This window comes from Hyperoodon ampullatus, assembly GCF_949752795.1.
Source record: "Hyperoodon ampullatus genome assembly, chromosome: 2".
NCBI classification, from domain to species: Eukaryota; Metazoa; Chordata; class Mammalia; order Artiodactyla; family Ziphiidae; genus Hyperoodon; species Hyperoodon ampullatus.
Window position 1 is genome coordinate 120,430,199 of NC_136915.1, and position 17,497 is coordinate 120,447,695.

The 17,497-nt window shown below is 42.3% G+C and overlaps 1 protein-coding gene across 1 annotated transcript in view; it reads left to right on the forward strand.

Moving 5' to 3' along the window:
- The first annotated feature begins 1,058 nt into the window (after positions 1-1,058).
- The window catches only part of DDR2 (discoidin domain receptor tyrosine kinase 2), a 53,283-nt gene continuing 36,844 nt past the window's right edge, over positions 1,059-17,497 (forward strand). Inside the window, exon 1 of the mRNA XM_079696766.1 lies at positions 1,059-1,164. Coding sequence (XP_079552892.1) covers positions 1,083-1,164 — 82 coding nt within the window. The 5' untranslated portion in view covers positions 1,059-1,082. The remainder of the gene's footprint in view (positions 1,165-17,497) is intronic.

The following is a 17,497-nucleotide window of genomic DNA, read 5'->3' on the forward strand; positions in this document are numbered from 1 at the left end:
AATCATTTATTTATATCAACATGGACTTGTAAATATTTATTTTATATCTTGAGTTATAATCCAATACTACTTTACTCATTTTGTTGCTTAAGTTGTTCCAGCTCTGGCCACTGGGAACTCCTGTTGCCTCCATGTTCCTTTGCCATATCCCCATCATTTTTGTGTATGCTTTCTCAATTTGGGGCACTAAAAGATTCTCCAGGCTCATCTGGCACTAAAATATTCTCCAAGATCATCATATTTCCTGCCCCAGTCCTGGAATTAGCAGTTTCTCCAAGGAACCCTGGTTCCTTTTATTGGAGAATGGTATTAGAAGTCAAGATCTGGGTACTAGGTTTGCTCGTTGCTATTGGGGTGTCATAGTTTCTAGGCCCTCTTAGCTTATATAGCAAGGAGATAGATATATGTGTGTGTGTACTAACCTGTGTGTACACATATCTATAAATATTTTCGTATGTGACCATCTATATCTCTATTAAGCTAAACATGAGTTCATGCTGATGTCTCAACTCTAATCCACTAATAACATGGATTATTCTGGGGGAGCTTAAAAATACAGAATTTCAGGTACCATTCTAGAGCTAATAAATTAGGATAAATATTGACCTTACATCTTTTGAAAGGCAAACACATTAACATCATTGAATGTTTTTCTTGGGTTAATACTGGAATCAATATTAAAATTATGAAAAAACATTGTAAATGTAAGTTTTGCGTTATCACCATTCACAATTTGGGTAAGTATTTATCTTACTAAAACTTTGTTACCCACCTATAGTTTGGCTAATTTTAATTCCTTGAGTATATGATCTAATAGAGTTTGAAAATTCTTATATTATATAACTATTGAATGTCCCAGAGTTTGAAAATTCTTATAGTACGTGACTATTGAATGTCCCATTCAAGTATTAAAATCCATGATTTAAAGTTCTGAATATAGAAATAAACACTGTAAGAACACAAAGATGCAAGTTGTGTTCATTCATGTTGAAAGTATCTGCCTCACTCATTTCCTCTCCTCTTTCTTGTTTTCTTGCATTTTTGGTGGGCTGCAGGCTCCAGTTCCAACACCATCTTCTGAGATGATCCTGATTCCCAGAATGCCCTTGGTGCTGCTCCTGCTGCTGCCTATCTTGAGTTCTGCAAAAGCTCAGGTTAACCCAGGTAACACAGCCATTGCTCAGCCCCATGCTGGAAGACAGCTGAACACTCAAGCCCATCAATGTTCATCTTGGGAAAGCCACTGCTAAGGGGCCCAAAAGGTCATTCCTCCCTCCCTTTTTTTCCCTCCATGGTGAAACCTGGCCATAGCAGGAACAGAAATTACTGTACTCTCTCTATGACATATTGTGAAAGGATAGAATAAAAGGAAAATTTTTAAAAATGGGAGGTAGAAGAAGCAAACATTTGCTTCTGCATCTTCTGGGACACCGAAGGAGAAAATTTTTAGATGCCTTGGAGAAATTCTGCAGGTTGGTTTTCTAGTTATGTTTGGCTGTCTGAGGCCTGTATTTTACTTGGATGTCATGTTATGTTTTGGGGACCCTGGTCTTGTAGGATCTCAGGCAGTTTTCCTTTCCTACAGGGTGTGGCCATGCTCAAAAATAGGTATGTTAGTCTCCTTCCCCCAATTTTTTAAATTACATGTATATTTTAACTTTAAATTGAAGTATACAGTTGTATCACTTGTCTATTACCATAGTAATGCCACTTAACAACTTATGCAAAATTGGTGATTTAGTCTGGTCTTTGTTGGACTATTCTTCTGGTCTCTTTTGGATTCATGCACATATCTGGGAGTAAGCTGGTTATTGGCTCATTGAGGATGGCCTTGGCTCTGGCAACTGGGGCAACTTTGCTGTGCTCTCTTCTAGCAGATTAGTATAGATATGTTTTAATGTAAATTGCACAGCAGCAAGAGCAGAAAGGGAAACATGCAGCATGTTTCAAGCCAGTGCTTGAGTCATGTTCTCTGAGATATCATTGTGCAAAGCAAGTCACGTGGCCAAGCCCAGAGTCAGAGTGGGAGAGCACAAAAAATTACACAGGGAAGGTCTGAATACCTTCAGGGAAGGGAAGGGTGAAGGGTTGAAGTCATTTTTTTCATTTTGCCACAAATATAAATATAGGAAAGTAGATATAGCATAAGTGCTCAATTTGATGAATTTTACAAACTGAGCACATCCATCTAAGCAGTATCCAGATTAAGAGACAGAACTGTACCAGCACTTCACAAGCTCTCCTCACACTCTCTTTCAGTCACTTTTCCCCACCCTCACCCCAAGGGTAGTCATTATTTTGTTTTCTAACAACATAAATTCATTCTTCCTTGTTTTGTACTTTATTTAAGTGGAGTCATCTTTTGTGTCTGGCCTCTTTCATTCAATATTTTGTTCATGATATTTATCCATATCATTGCATGCAGTTGGTGACTGTTTCCATTATTGTATATTATTATTTTATTTGAATATTTTATTTATTCAGTCAACTGTGGATGGGAATTTGGATCATTTCCAGTTTGAGCTCATTATGAATAAAGCTCCTATAACCCTTCTTGTAAAGGTCTTTTGATAGAGGTATATACTCAAGTCAAAAGACTTGAGTATATACCTAGAAGTGGCTTATATGTTTCATATAATCTGTTTTTCTACATGTGGCCAAAGAGTTTTCCAAAGTGATTTTACCAATATACCACCCCATGGCAGTGTATGAGCATTCCAGTGGCTTCATTCTATATTTGGATTCCTGAGGGCATTTTCATTTCCTCTTCTTCATATAGCATGAGTGTACATTTGTGAAATGCTCACCTTATTACTTTCTTATAATAAGCTTAGTTGGTGTATCCCAGATCTGAACTTTGACACCATTCTTTCATTTTTCTGCTTTGTATTCCTCTCACCTAGTTGAAGTCTGGTTGCCTCCTACTACATTTACCAAGCCCAGTGTCATTCTCCCTGCTTTGGTCTCCAAGGAAGAGTTGCTGTGAATGCACAGAATGGTAGGATGTTTTGGTGCTTGGCACACTCATAGAGACTGGTATGACATGAGGCTATTTAAATGACTAAACCAAAAGAGCTAGCCATCTGTGTTTGACAACATCGCTGTAGCCCTGGAACAGAAAACAGGCTGTTTGAAGACAGCAAGCAGTTATCTTTAAAAAATTTTCCCCCATTCCTGGCATCAACTATTTCTACTGGCTCTTTCTGCCAAGGAAAAAGAAATAAAGGTCTTGACTTGTAAAGATCTTTATAGGGACATGGAATATTTGAGGTATGCTGAGGGGATAATACTTCCCTCTACCATTTCTTGTATTTTACCAAGTTAAGCTGGAGACAAGCAATGGGAAGCAGTGAGTTTAGTCACAAAGCTTGGGGCTCATGGAGGCTTAGGGCTCACACATACTGATGAACTCAGAGTAGGTACATAATAAATGCGTGTTGATTTAAGGATGACTTTTCAGAAGTCCTTATTGGTGTCACCAAAGGACTGAAAGTAATAGAGTAAATTCTTGCCCAGTTAGATTTTCCCCACAGGCTGGCCATTTGGTATAAATAGATGAAATGTTGGAGTTAAGTCAGGAGAATTGGGTTGTAAACAAATCTTATATACAATCTATTGTTAAATATTGAAATATGTTTTAATGGATTATTAAGTATAAATATTGTTTGGCAAATAGTAACTGGGCTAAGCATTAAATTCAATTAATATATAAAGTCTAAAACAAACACTGATTTAAGCTCATTTTGAAAATTTCACCATGGCCATTGGTCAGTGAGCCTTCTGTCTTAGTATGACTTATTCATAATAAGGATATTGAATATTTTAAAATATCAATCTAGACAAAGATGCAGAAGCCAACAGAGGGTGAATAATGTTGCTATTTAGACAAATTCTCTACAATTGAGATCCTAAGTGTCCTACAGTTGCCACTCCCATGGAGGCTGCAGAGTAGTGCTAGTGTGATACAGGTCAAGGCATGAGGGCAGTTGGGCTGGTGGCTCACTGCTCTGAAGCACTGGAGTTTTGACAGTGGCAGCAAAGCAGGTAGTGAGTCAGGTGATGTTAGTAGCATTTCCAGTAGTGGCAGTGTTGAAACTGGTATTGTCACTATGGGCTGCTGTGGAAGGTTTGCAAGTCCATATGGGAAATACTGACATACAGGTGTGTGTACATAGTCTTGAAGTGTGAAAAGTGTGCCTAGCCCTCTTCTAGCTGCAACAGTGCATCAGGGATTGGGACCTACTGACTGTCAGTTCAAGGAGGAAGTCACTGGAAAAGTTTGAGGCAGTTCCCTCTGTCAACATCTTGTCTCAGGAGAATCATTTAGCTATTGGCATCTGCATCAAAGAATCATACCAAAAATTTCTGAACAACATTTCTACAAATCATCAAATGGTTTGGATATTATTAGAACATTCTAATGAATGATTTGCAGTTCATTTGGAATATAATATTTAACTCACTTAGACAATTATTTTGAGAACAATCCTAGTTACAATCCTGGCTTGGTTTTTTTTTTTTTTAATTGAAATGTAGTTGCTGTACAATATTCTGGTGTACAATGTAGTGATTCACAACTTTTTAAGGTTATACTCCATTTATAGTTATTATAAAATAGTGGCTATATTCCCCATTTTGTACAGTATATCCTTGTAGCTTGTTTTATACCTAATAGTTTGCACCTTTTAATCCCCTACTCTCCCCTCTGGTATTGCCCCTCCCCCCTTCTCTCTCCCCTCTGGTAACCACTAGTTTGTTCTCTATATCTGTGAGTCTGCTTCTTTCTTGTTATATTCACTAGTTCGTTGTATTTTTTAGATTCCATATATAAATGATATCATACAGTATTTGTCTTTGTCTGACTTATTTCACTTAGCATAATGCCCTCCAGTTCCATTCATGTTGGTGAAATGGCAAAATTTCATTATTTTTTATGGTTGAGTAGTATTCCATTGTATATATACACCACATCTTCTTGATCCATTCATTTGTTGAAAGACATTTAGGTTGCTTCTCTTGGCTTGGTCTTAAATTAGTTGCATAACACTACTAAAAGTCATTATATTTTTCTTTGTACTTTCTTAATCCTTTCACCAGTAGTAAATGAAGTTGGATTAGATAATGTATGAGATCCTTTGTCACAATCCTACTATGATTTAGTGGTATGGGAACTTTACTGCCCATATTGGAAGATATTGCTAGGCTTTGGGCTTGGAAATGGGGTCCCTGAACTTACATGGCTATTCTTTGTAAGAAAGACCATTTGTCCCCAGCTCCCTGCCACTTCACAGGCTCAAGGATCTAAAGTCTGAACTTCAGAAGAATCTTGCCTTTAAGGCTAAGCACATAGGAGATAGCTGATGAATATTTTTACAATTTAAATCCTAAAATCCTCCCTAGTGAGAAGTTGAGTCCAGAAACCCCGCCCCAGCCTAGCCTGCAGGAGCTTCATAGTACTAGAAGCCACCTTCTCTAGGGCATCTTTTTCTCTAGAGGTGGACCCAAGAGGAAACCTTTTACACAGAAGAAATAGCACAAGCAATGGCTGGGAGGGAGGGAAAGTACACATGCAGGGTGATGAGCAAAGGACCCAATAGGGCAGTTTTCCATCCTCCGGTAGGGTCCATGGGTCAAGAACCCTCTTTCTTAACTTGGGCTGGGGCTACTGGACTTAATAGGAGAGCCAAGGCTACCTCCATGGGAAATGGACACCTCTAGACTCCACAATGAAGTACAAGAATACTCCTGGCTATTGAAGTTTTTTGATCAGACACCAGGGTCAGGCTCCTCCAGAATGTATAAAACTGGTGTTTCAGTGGCCATTAAGGGCCCAGAACCTTGTGGAGTTCCAGGTAGGAGGAAGTAATGGAAGTAAACTGGTTATTCTGAAAACCTAGTCCTGAAAACCTGAAGTCCTGAGGACTCACTCAGCCAACTAGAAAACTGCTGTATGTGAAGAGCACAGGGGCAATTGTCCCCACTCTCCTGACTTGGGTTGTGTCAACTACTTGTGGTTGGAAAAGGGAGAAACACCTCTTCTCTCCAACAAGCAACCCAGGCATTTAGGATCCATGGTACAGAGCCAGGGCAGGGCAGTGCTGGGACTCCCCATTTCCATCCTGGATTTTCCCCTCATAGGAAGCAGGCAACTTGCTAGCAGTTCAGAGCTCTTGGGTGGGGCAGTCCTCCTTTGGTATCTAGAATGTTCCCACTTTGAAAGGAGGAACAAAGACGTTGAGGGTTTGAGATTCAGAGAGGAGTTCTCCTACTAGCTCCAAATTGGTTTTCGGTTCATCCCTGTAGTTTTATTCTTTCCAGCATCAGTCCTGCATTCAGTGAGTTCTTAGGGTCTAGGGACCTAGAATGCTGCAATGAACCTTAGAGATATTTAAGTCCTTCCTTCTCATTTTACAGATAAAGGAACTGGGAGTCAAAGGGGGTGAATGATTTGTCCATGACTGCACACATAGCTAATGGCAAAGCAGGGACCCCCGGCTCCTGTCTCCCAGCCCCAGGTTTCTTCCACCAGACTACCCACTCCTCTGGGAGCCACTTGAGGAAATGATCTTTCTCTAATAATCATGTATAGCTGGGAAGCCTCATGGTTTCCTTTCTTGACTTCTGATGTACATTTATGGGGGTGAGAGGTAATTTGGGTTTGAGGGACAGCCTGAAGCCAAGGAATAGGGTAAGACAACAGGATCCTATAGAGGTCACACTTGGAACCTCGATCTTGTTAGCGCACTCAGCAAGCAAGGCTAGAGCTAGAAGCCCTTCAGGACTGACTCACCCTTGCAAAGAAACCAAAGTACTGGAGATGCTCTGGTGCTTTCTGCACAGAGTTGTCCCCTTCTCCCCACTCCCTCATCTCCCACTAAGGCTGATACTTGCTACATTACCTACACATGTTTCTATACTAAAAATAATTTCTGTTTCCCAGGGTTCTCATTATTCATTTTCTCCAGAGATGTGCTGAGAGGGTTTATGGGGCCTCAACTGTTAATCAGAATGTGGTGCTAGTTCTAGGTTTCTGAAACAAGGCCTGAGGTGCTAAGGCTGTGTGTTTGTACGTATGTGTACGTGTGTACTTCATATGGCTTGAGCTGGGCCCTGGGAAGGCACCTCCTGGGTTGAATTTCTCATAAGTGAGCGATGCTAGCTGCTGCCCAGATTGGCTCTTTCTTGCTTGTGTGTTTGTTTGTCGAGTCTAGCCTCAGGGTGGCCTTTGGTATCCTTCCTGCCAGTAAAAGGATCTTTCTCTGGGGATAACAGGAACTCATTTGCCCCTTAAGCACTCTTAGTTGTGCCAAATGGGGGAAAAGAGAATGCAAATTTTGAAGAAGAATACCAACTAATATTTAATGAGCACTTAATATATTCCTGGTATGATTCTAAGTGGCGTCAACAAATATAATCTTCACAATCATGTTATGAAGTAGGTGGTATTGTTATTCCAGTTTCACCGAGGGGAAATTGAGGCCCAGAAACATTAGGTAACTCAAAATTATAGACCTAGCCAATGCTGGGATTTGATCCTCCTCTGGGGAGCACATTCTTGACCTCTGTGCTCTACTGCCTCCTGGAGTGTAAGACTCATTGAATGTTTGTGCTACCCAATCACATCAAGTCTCCAATGTCATGCTGGCTGAGATGGTGAAGGTATGAGAGTGACCCAGAGATAAAGGAATTTGCCAGTCTCAGTGAAAAAAGGAAGGGAGAACACTGAGCTCAAGTAAAGGCACAGAGCCACAAATAGAAGAAACAAGAGGGTGGAGGTGTTTGTCACCAAGAGGTCATAGGGCAAAGATGAGGTCAAGGTGTTGCCATAAACAGGAACCACATGATTTTGGGATCCTCAGTATGTGACAAGTGCTTTCTGCTTAAAGGCTTTGCCTTCACCCAGTGATAACAAAATGCTGTGCCAATGTCTTCCCTCCCAGAATGCACGTTCCTTTTGCTGTAAGATTTCAACAAATCTGGGATCAGGACATTCTAAAATCTAAACAAGCAATAAGCTTCTCTGGGCCCTCTTTCTAGATTGTCCCCTAAATTGGTGTTTCTTCTTGACCCTGAGGTCATATTACAGACAGAGTGGAGAGTATGTGCTGACAGCAGAGTGTGATGACAACAAAGATGGTGAAGAGACCATGGCAACTGAGAGATCTAGATTCTAGTTCCAGCTCTGTGACTATCTAGCTTAGTGACTTTAGCTAAATCTCTGCACCTCACTTTGCTCCCTTATAAAATGGGAAGAATAAACTCTGCTTTCTGTACTTCACAGGGTTACTATGGGGAGACCAAATGAGATAATGAAGTCAATGGGCTTTGGAAAGTTATATGCAAATATCAAGGGTTGTGATTTGTTACTTTTGGAAGAGAAGGAAATTAAAATAACCCAAACACTATAAAACAATAGTTTCTATCAAGCAGATGATGGAGGAGGAAAGAGAAAAAGTGTTCATTAGTGACTATTATCGTCTCTGTGGTCTCCAAGAGAGACTCAAGTTACCTTTGGAGAATAGGGGTTTCTAACAACCCTGAACTCCGGCCATCCTAATTCCAAGGGATTCAGGGCCGTGTGCCCAGGCTGAGCATATCCATGACGGTGTATTTTTTCTGGGGAGAATAGTGTGATTGTTGACTTAGCTCTTGGTCTTAGCCAACAGGCCTCTGAAGAGCATGGATGTGGTAAGATAGCCCTCCCAGAATTTTTCAGTGGTTTGGGCACATACACAGTAAAGTAAAGCAAAAGTTAAGACATTCAAAACAATGAGGGTTTTGGAGCAGGGGGGCTTAAGTGGGAGGTGATGAGTTGTTAAAAAGTATGCAACTTCTTTTTTTCCTGCTTCACAGATGTTTATGACTTTGGCTATTGTCTTATTTGGTGTGGTGTGGATCTCTTGTGTCCTCATGATGGACACCTATCACAGTGCTTGGCTTATAGAGGCAATCAATAAATATTTGAGGAATAAAAAGAAGGTAGGAAAGAAGGGAAGTTAAGAAGCTCCCAGGCTTCTCTGTTTTTTTCTAAAAAAATGGATCTAAATTATGCCATGTGAGACTTGATCTCACAAAGATGTTCAGAAGCTGAGAAGAGGCCATACGATATCATCCCTTTAAGTGACGGGAGTGCAAAGTAGAAGGATGATAGACTGAAGTTCCCTGAGCTGCAGCTACTAATGTGCAGTAAAGGGGTTCAGCCTCTGATGTCTGAGGGCTGAGAGAGCCCTTCGCCTTGCAGAGGTAGAGTGCAGCCTCTGTTTATTCTTAAAAGCTTAAGGTCTCCCTCCTTTGGCCTGTGGGCAGAGCATTTTAGTGATTATAAATAAAGAAAAATGTGCTTAAGTTTACCCAAATATGTGTAAAGCTTTTACTCTTGACTTTTCAAGGGAGGGATTCAGATTTAATCTTTTGGGTGCTGTAAGCTGTAGTCAATATATAAGGTCTAACAATGAAGAGTATCTTCTATGTATAAGCATTGCTAACTTAAGAAATGGTTCATCCTGGCATAAGAGAAGCCCTGGCTATGGGGACAGGCTAAAACCACCTTGAGAAAGCTGTAATATTAGTTTGTTTGTTTTTAGTAGGTTAGACCAATACTTAGGACTTTGTCATAGCTTTTCTTATTGAAGAACTTGCTCAATAGTGATGGATGGCTATCCTACTACTACTATACTACTAGTACTGCTACTGCTACTACTGCTACAACTACTAATTATAACAGTAACAATGACATGGTATATCTATGGCTACTGGTTGTATTTCTTGATTAAGTAAAATTAATCCTTAATTTCTTTTATGAGGATGAATCTAAATTCCTCTCTTGAAGTGCCAAGAGTAAGAAATTTACAAATACTGGGGTAAATTCAAACAAATTTTTCTTTATTTATAACCACCAAGATGTCCTGAAATTGACTTGGCCCACTTCTCTGTGAGGCTAGGGTGGTCTTCTCTTTAGAAATGTGTTTGGATCTTTGATTTTCTTAAGAGGAGGTGAACCCAAAGTCCACATTGGCCAACAATGAAAGCAGTTGGATCTGCCTTTACTTGGTAGGGTAGAATTTCTCCACTCTGGGCAATTGGTAAGGGTATAAGCTTGGATTCTTGGCTATTCAGTGCTTTTTAAAAACTCCTGTGTTTTCTCTGTGGCCTCTCTTCCTGGTGGGTCCTGAACTCTAATCTTTGTTTTGTCAGACTCAAAAACTCAGTTCAGCCTTTCAGAGGGCTTCTCCTTAGGTTTCTCCACTGTGCTTCTACACGGCACCATCATTTGGCAAATGTGCTGAGCAAGAAAAAAGCCGCCTGCTAGGAGGATCCCAGGTCTACTTCAAAAGCTCTTGGATTTTATCCTCTGGTGACCCTCTAACCAGTGCAAACCCCAGAGTCAGCCTCTTGCCCTTGCCTCCAGTTGACAAAGGGCTACACATGACTACAGAAGTTATGCCACCTCTCCGATTCTCCCTTCTCTGAAGCTTCAGTTTCTCTGTTCTCACTACCTCAGCAGCAATCAGATGCCTTCAAGTAGATGATTTGTGAATTTTATTCAGTTCTTCCAGTTATCCTCAAGTGGAGGGTTACTGTAAGCTACTCCATGCCACCTGGAAACAGAAATAAAAAGTTAACTTTTATCTCGTTGCCATTGTGATTCATATTAACTGATTATGCTTTGCTTTTCGAATTGGCTAGTAGGAAGCTCAGAGACAAATTTGAGGCCCATCACCAGCAAAAGGTATAGAACCAAATGTAATATTTTGGATATAAACCTTAGCTCCATCTTATCTTATTGTCCCTGTTCTCTTTCCCCTTACCCACATTTCTCCACTTATTTGTCTGTTTATTTATTTACTTAGTATCTTATACAGCTTTGGAAACCAATTCCAATTTTTTTTTTTTTTTTTAGAATGAATCAGAGTAAAAATAGTTAAGAAAGTAACACCTAACCTTTATTAAACGTTACTGTTCTAAGCATTACTCTGCTCTAAACATTACTATCTAAGTACTTGATATATATAACTCATATTTCCTTACAACATTCTTATAAACAAGTACTATTATTACTGTTAAACTGAGAGGCTTAAAGCTTAATTAATCTTCCTAAGGCCATAAAACCTTTGAATTGCTTAAGAAAACATGAATGTAATATCCCCTCTCCTTCTCCTATATCATTTACTGAGCCCTATTGCCTTCCAGGAAGTGTGCTAAGTTCTTTGAATACATTATATTAAATCTCCACAACAACCCTGCTTGGCAGGATTATTAAAAGACTAGGAAGTTGAGGTTCAGAGAGGCTTAGTAACTTGTCTTGGGGGCCCCGCAATTTGGAAATGGCAGAATCAAGTTTTAAGCATAGACCTATTTTGATTCCAAACTATGCTGCGGCTTTCTTCTCAACTCCTGACTCATGGCTACCCAGCTGTGTCTTCAACCTACCTCCCTGTTGAGGGAATGAACACACTATTTTACTACGAGTCTTTCACTGACTTTGTTAACCAGGAAGAAGAACATATCTTGTCTGACCCTCATCTCAGTACCCGGAAATCCAGTATAGCTTGGGTCCCCTCTTCTGGAGCTCTGCAATAACTGTTTCTGGAAAATATTTTGGGCTTTTAGGAAAACTGCAATTCTAAAGAAGTGTTCCTAAGGGGAATTTAGACTTGGGCAAAAGAGGTCTTGGCAAAATAGCTTCATTGTACCTAGAGGAACCCAAATAATTTTCCTTGGCACCTAGCAAGATCCCTTTATGTAGATATTTCCCTGCACAATGAACCAGTCTGAAGTAGCCTGCTAGGTAGAGCTTATGGAGAGAAAGGGCCCAAATAACAGCTTCTTTAACTAGACCACCTTGTCCTCTCTGGTGCTGAAAAAACTAGGTCATCGTAGCCTGAGCTTGAAGAAAGAGGAACCAGGGTTCAGGGGATCTGAATTTCAGTCCTGATTACCCTAGTCAGCTGTGCATCCTTGAGTAAGTCAATTCACATTTCTGGGCCTCAGAGATTCTGATATTTAACATGGAGCCGTTGAAGGGATTGGTTTCCTAAAGTTCTGGCTCTAAAGTTTTATGATTGCAAATGTTCCTTTAGGCCAGAGACTGTCTTGGGTCCCCTGGTTGACCCTAATAACTGCACCCCACCCCTGTCAGTCTTACCTTGCCTGTGCCCAGAGAGGCCCAGCTGTCAGCTCTTCATGCCTCAGGCCTTCTGTGTGTCTTGTATGTGTTTTCTTGGAAGCTGCATATAGGACACTCATTGATGGGGGCCTGTGGTCTGGAGCTAACAGTGAGATGGTAAACATCATGGAACAAGCAGCCCTTTCAGGCTCTCAACTTTGGCAGCACAGTGTGAAAATAATTCTTGGAAGCTGGGGCCTGGTGGCCGCTGCTTCTCCTCAGCCTGCCTGCCAGGTTCTACCAGAGCTCAGGATGGACCGAGCTCCCGCCTGGGCATGTAGCAGCCAGTACTTGTAGTTTTCCACTCTGAGAAACTAGAAAAGTGAGTTGGCTTCTCTGTCCAGGAGACTGGTGGATAGTGGAAGTGTCAGGAAACCACCAAGATAACTCAGCAGGCAAAATCAGGTGATACTTCTTTGCTGCAGGGTCTCTTACTTCCCTTGCTATTTTCTGCCTTTTCATGCTGCTTTATATTTCATAATGTGGAGCTCAGAGGCAGATGGATGGGCTCTGATAAACGATGAGGTAGGCTTGGGGGAAAGTAAGGGGACCTGACAATTAGGACTTGGAAATTCTGAGTCTTTGCTATTGGCTGGGATGCCTTCCACAGAAGGAGTTTACCAAAAATAGGCATATTCAATAGGAAAACCACATTGGTACTGCTAAGAAGTGCCACGTTGGTTGCCCTGGGCCAAGGTTCATCCTGGTTGCAAAGACCCACTAGGATGAGAAAGGCCATCCAAGATCATCTTGTCTGTTTTCCTGTGTCCTTTCTCTGAGGCCCCTGGCAATACTGATTCATCAAGACACTTTGCCTAATGGCTGCTTCGCTGGCTCTTGTCTCTGAATTCCCTTTCCTCATCCTTATATTCCTTGGTCTCAACTTCTAGACCTCCAGCCTCACTCCATTGTCTGAAGAGGGTTTATAACACTTGTGGCCCAGAGCCTTATTCTAGCTTGAGCTGGGGATCCTCCACTGACTAATATTCATGTCAGAATTTCTCTTCCTTTCATGCAAATGCCCACAGAGCCCTTGAAAGAGCATCCCTGCCGCTCACTGTCCTCTGGAGATGGTTGTGAGCTGGGAACAAGATGGCATTCACTCTGACAAGCCTTGACCCTTGTTGGGGAAATGCAACTGAGCAGAGTATTTTTTCAGGAAACATGGGCTGAGTATCTTTTGTGGCCAGGCACTTTGGGAGGTTCTGGGGCAGAGAAATGAATTAGTTGCAGCACCTGCTCTGAAGAATTCAACTTGTGGTTAAGTTCACAGTCTCCATTCATCCATCCTTGCATTCATCCTTCTGTCCATCTACCCATCTCTCTGTTTCTTTGTCTACTTATTTATTTGCCAAATGTGTGTTGAGCATCTAATGGTGCTCTGTGTTGGCAGATGGTGAGGGGGAAAAGAAAGAATCTGATATGATTACTATTCTCAAAATTGCTTACAGTTTCAATAAGCAGGTAAACAAGCACAAGTAAAATGGAAACTCTCTGGTGAAAGTTGTTACCTAAAAGAACCCCCCATTTTCCCCACCATCACTTTTATCCTCATACCATGTTTTAGTGTTTTCCATAGTTTTGTCACACTACCTGAAATAGTAATAGCTAATAAGAGCTATAGTCAAATAGACAATTTGATTGCCTATTTTTTTAAAAAATTATTTATTTAATTTATTTATTTTTGGCTATATTGGGTCTCCATTGCTGCACACGGGCTTCCTCTAGTTGCAGCGAGCGGGAGCTACTCTTCCTTGCGGTGCACGGGCTTCTCATTGCCGTGGCTTCTTTCGTTGTGGAGCACGGGCTCTAGGCATGTGGGCTTCAGTAGTTGTGGAATTCAGGCTCGGTAGTTGTGGCACATGAGCTCAGTAGTTGTGGCTCTCGGGCACTAGAGCGCAGGCTCAGTAGTTGTGGCACACAAGCTTAGGTGCTCCGTGGCATGTGGGATCTTCCCTGAACAGGGCTCGAACCCGTGTCCCCTGCATTGGCAGGCAGATTCTTAACCACTGCGCCACCAGGGAAGCCCTGATTGCCTATTTGATTGTTGTAAATCTATTGCCTTTTGTCTCTCTCCCCTACCAGAAAGTAAGGTCCATGAGATAAATCATTTTCTCTATCTTATTCACTACTGTGTCTTCAGAATAGTACCTGCCACATAGCAGAACCTTATTTATTAAATAAATACACAAGGGACACGGGTTCGTGCCCCAGTCCGGGAAGATCCCACATGCCGTGGAGCGGCTGGGCCCGTGAGCCATGGCCGCTGGGCCTGCGCGTCCGGAGCCTGTGCTCCGCAGGGGGAGAGGCCACAGCGGTGAGAGGCCCGCGTACTGCAAAAAATAAATAAATAAATAAATAAATACACAAATAGTCATTAAATAAATATACTTGTTAAATAAATCCATGAACAAATCCATGAATAAATCCATTAATAAATCCATGATAGGTTGCAATAAAATATGTAATGGCCCAGGCTTACAAGGAAGTCTCAGATGTCCGCTGCCTGGTTAAATGTCATTAGTAGGGGCTATCCTTCTGTAACTTCCCGGGCCTTTGTTTTTAAGTTCTGTAATAATAAACAACATAAAACTCTTCTTTTACCACTTTTTCAACAGATATTTATTGAGGACTCAGTTAATGCCAGACACCCTACTAGAAACTAGAGAGACAACAGAGAGAAAGATAGACAGGATCCTGCCCTCAAAACATGTACTGTTTAGTGGAGAGACTGAAATTAAACAATTATTTGTTCTACAAGTGTGAAAGGTGCTATAAAGGAAAAGAAGTGTGTTATAAGCATTTAACAGAGATTTCTAATTTAGCTGGGGGCTCAGAGGAATTCCCTAAGGGAGGTGTGTTCTGAGAGCTAGAGGATGAGCAGGAGTTAGTAGGTAAAGGAGGGGAAAGGAAGAACATTTCAGGCAAAGGGTACATCATGTTTAGAGAGACCTCGAGGCTGGAAGGTACTTTGTATCGTTGTGAAGTTGAAATAAGACCAATGTGCTGGGATATAGAGAGCAAAGATCTGGGATGTCCCAAGATGAGGCCACATTATCCTGAGAAGAATGAGAAGCTGTTAGAAGGTTTATGTTAGGATAAGACTTTAGGAAGCTCACCTGTGCTACTATATGGAGAAGGGACAATAGGGGAACCAGGAAGAAGAGCTAGAAGGCATTATAGTTGGGCCCTGCATAGGAGGTGTGGGGAAGGAGAGAAATAGCTGGACTTAAGAAATTTGCAGGTGATAAATTTGTGGGATTTACTGATGGGCCCAGTGATTCTCAGAGGCCAAGTTTACACCTCACCCCTTGATTGCCTCTGAGCAGAGGTAACATGTCACCTATCATCCTGAATTCCTCCTCTCCAATAACTCTATATCCATCTCCAGGCAGAGGTTCAGAGGCCCTGCTCTTGACTCAGGGAGAGCCCTTCTAGTTTTTGTCAATGTTGTTGCCACTGTGCTGTCTACACAGAATGGGCTTAAACCCTTCTGTGTGATGCTTCGGTGTGATGGAAGGGCTGGGGGGGAGGTGAGGATGAGGGGAGCTCTGACACATTTGCATTTTTTTATGTGGAGAGCTGAAGCCTCATCTTCTCCCCCAGTTCCTCTAATTATCAAACTTGATTGTGCATCAGAGTCACCTGGAGGGCTGGCGACACCATACTTTGCTGGGCCCCATCCCCAGAGTGTCTGATCCAGTAGGACTGGGATGGGGACTGAGAATTTGCATTTCTACCAAGTTCCTGGGTGATGGTGACGCTGCTGGTCCTGGGAGCATACTTTGAGGACCACGGCTCTAACTCAACGATAGATAAGGAGAACAGAGCCTTCGGGAGGGAGCTGATACTCGTTTACACCCAGGAGAGTATCCTATGTGGGATCTCGGTCTCTCTCTCTCCCTCTTTCTCTGTTAAATAGGGTAAGTTCTTGTAAGACTTTAGTTAGAACACAAAATAGAAAGGATCCCTGAGCCCGGGAAATATAATGGAACTGAAATGTTCCATGAAGGCAGCTATAGCAGCAGCATCTCTGTTGAAACTTCTTGGTTGCTGTTCCCAGGATAAGCAGTGCCTTGGTGGGGAAGTTCTTTGCAACAATATCATGATTCACCCCATGCGACCCTCCTTCCCCATTTCTGGTTTACTTTACATGTTCCAGGAAGCAGTTCTCATTACACTCATGGTTCAGTAACTAGAAATACATGATAGCCAGGAATGAAAGCCCAGAGGGACTGTGAATGAGGATTTCTCTGGCTGTCTGGCAGAGTCCCAGAGGATCATCCTGGGTCCAGGCTGGGAGGGATCTGGGAGCAGTGTGGCTGCACAGCAGAATCACCCGGGAGACTTTAGAAATATGAAGGTTCCTGGGCTCAGCTTCAGATATGCCAAAAACAAATCTCTAAGAGAAGGCTCATACATATGTATTCTAGAACCTTCCCAAGTGATTCTAAAGTAGTTGGTCCATGGACTGGCTTTTTTTTTTTTTTTTGGCGGTACGCGGGCCTCTCACTGCTGTGGCCCCTCCCGCCGCGGAGCACACGCTCCGGACGCACAGGCTCAGCAGCCACGGCTCACGGGCCCAGCCACTCCGCGGCATGTGGGATCTTCCCTGACCGGGACACGAACCCGTGTCCCCTGCATCGGCAGGCAGACTCTCAACCACTGCACCACCAGGGAAGCCCCATGGTCTGGCTTTTGAGAACCACTGCCTTAGAGAACGTCTACTCTGACTCCCTTGTTCTCCACAGGAAGAAACTGAGATCTAAAGAGGGTGTGTGGAGTTTGCTCAGATCCCACATGGTTTAAATCAGGGGTGCTCAACCCCCAGGCCTCGAACTGGCACCGGTCCGTGGCCTGTTAGGAACCGGGCCGCACAGCAGGAGGTGAGCAGTGGGTGAGCAAAGCTTCATCTGCTGCTCGCTCTCCATCGCTCCCCATTGCTCGCATTACTGCCCGAACCATTGGTCGCATTACTGCCTGAACCATTACCCCTACCCCCCACGCCCCACCCACTCCCTGGCCCTCATCCATGGAAAAATTGTCTTCCATCAAACCGGTCCCTGGTGCCAAAAATTTTGGGGACCGCTGGTTTAAGTGGTAGAGCCAGGAATGAATTTGAAATCACTTGATTTTCAGAGGTTGTATAGTTTAGTGAGGTCACAGCCTCTAGAGTCAGATTCTAATCTGAGTTAGTATTTACTCAGTGAAAGGTCTTGGGCAGTTATTTAAACTCTTACCAGTAAAATGGGTAATAAGTGGGAAACTTGAAATAATGAGTGACAAAATGCTTATCTCGTTGCCTGCACTTGATAAATGCTTCTAAATGGA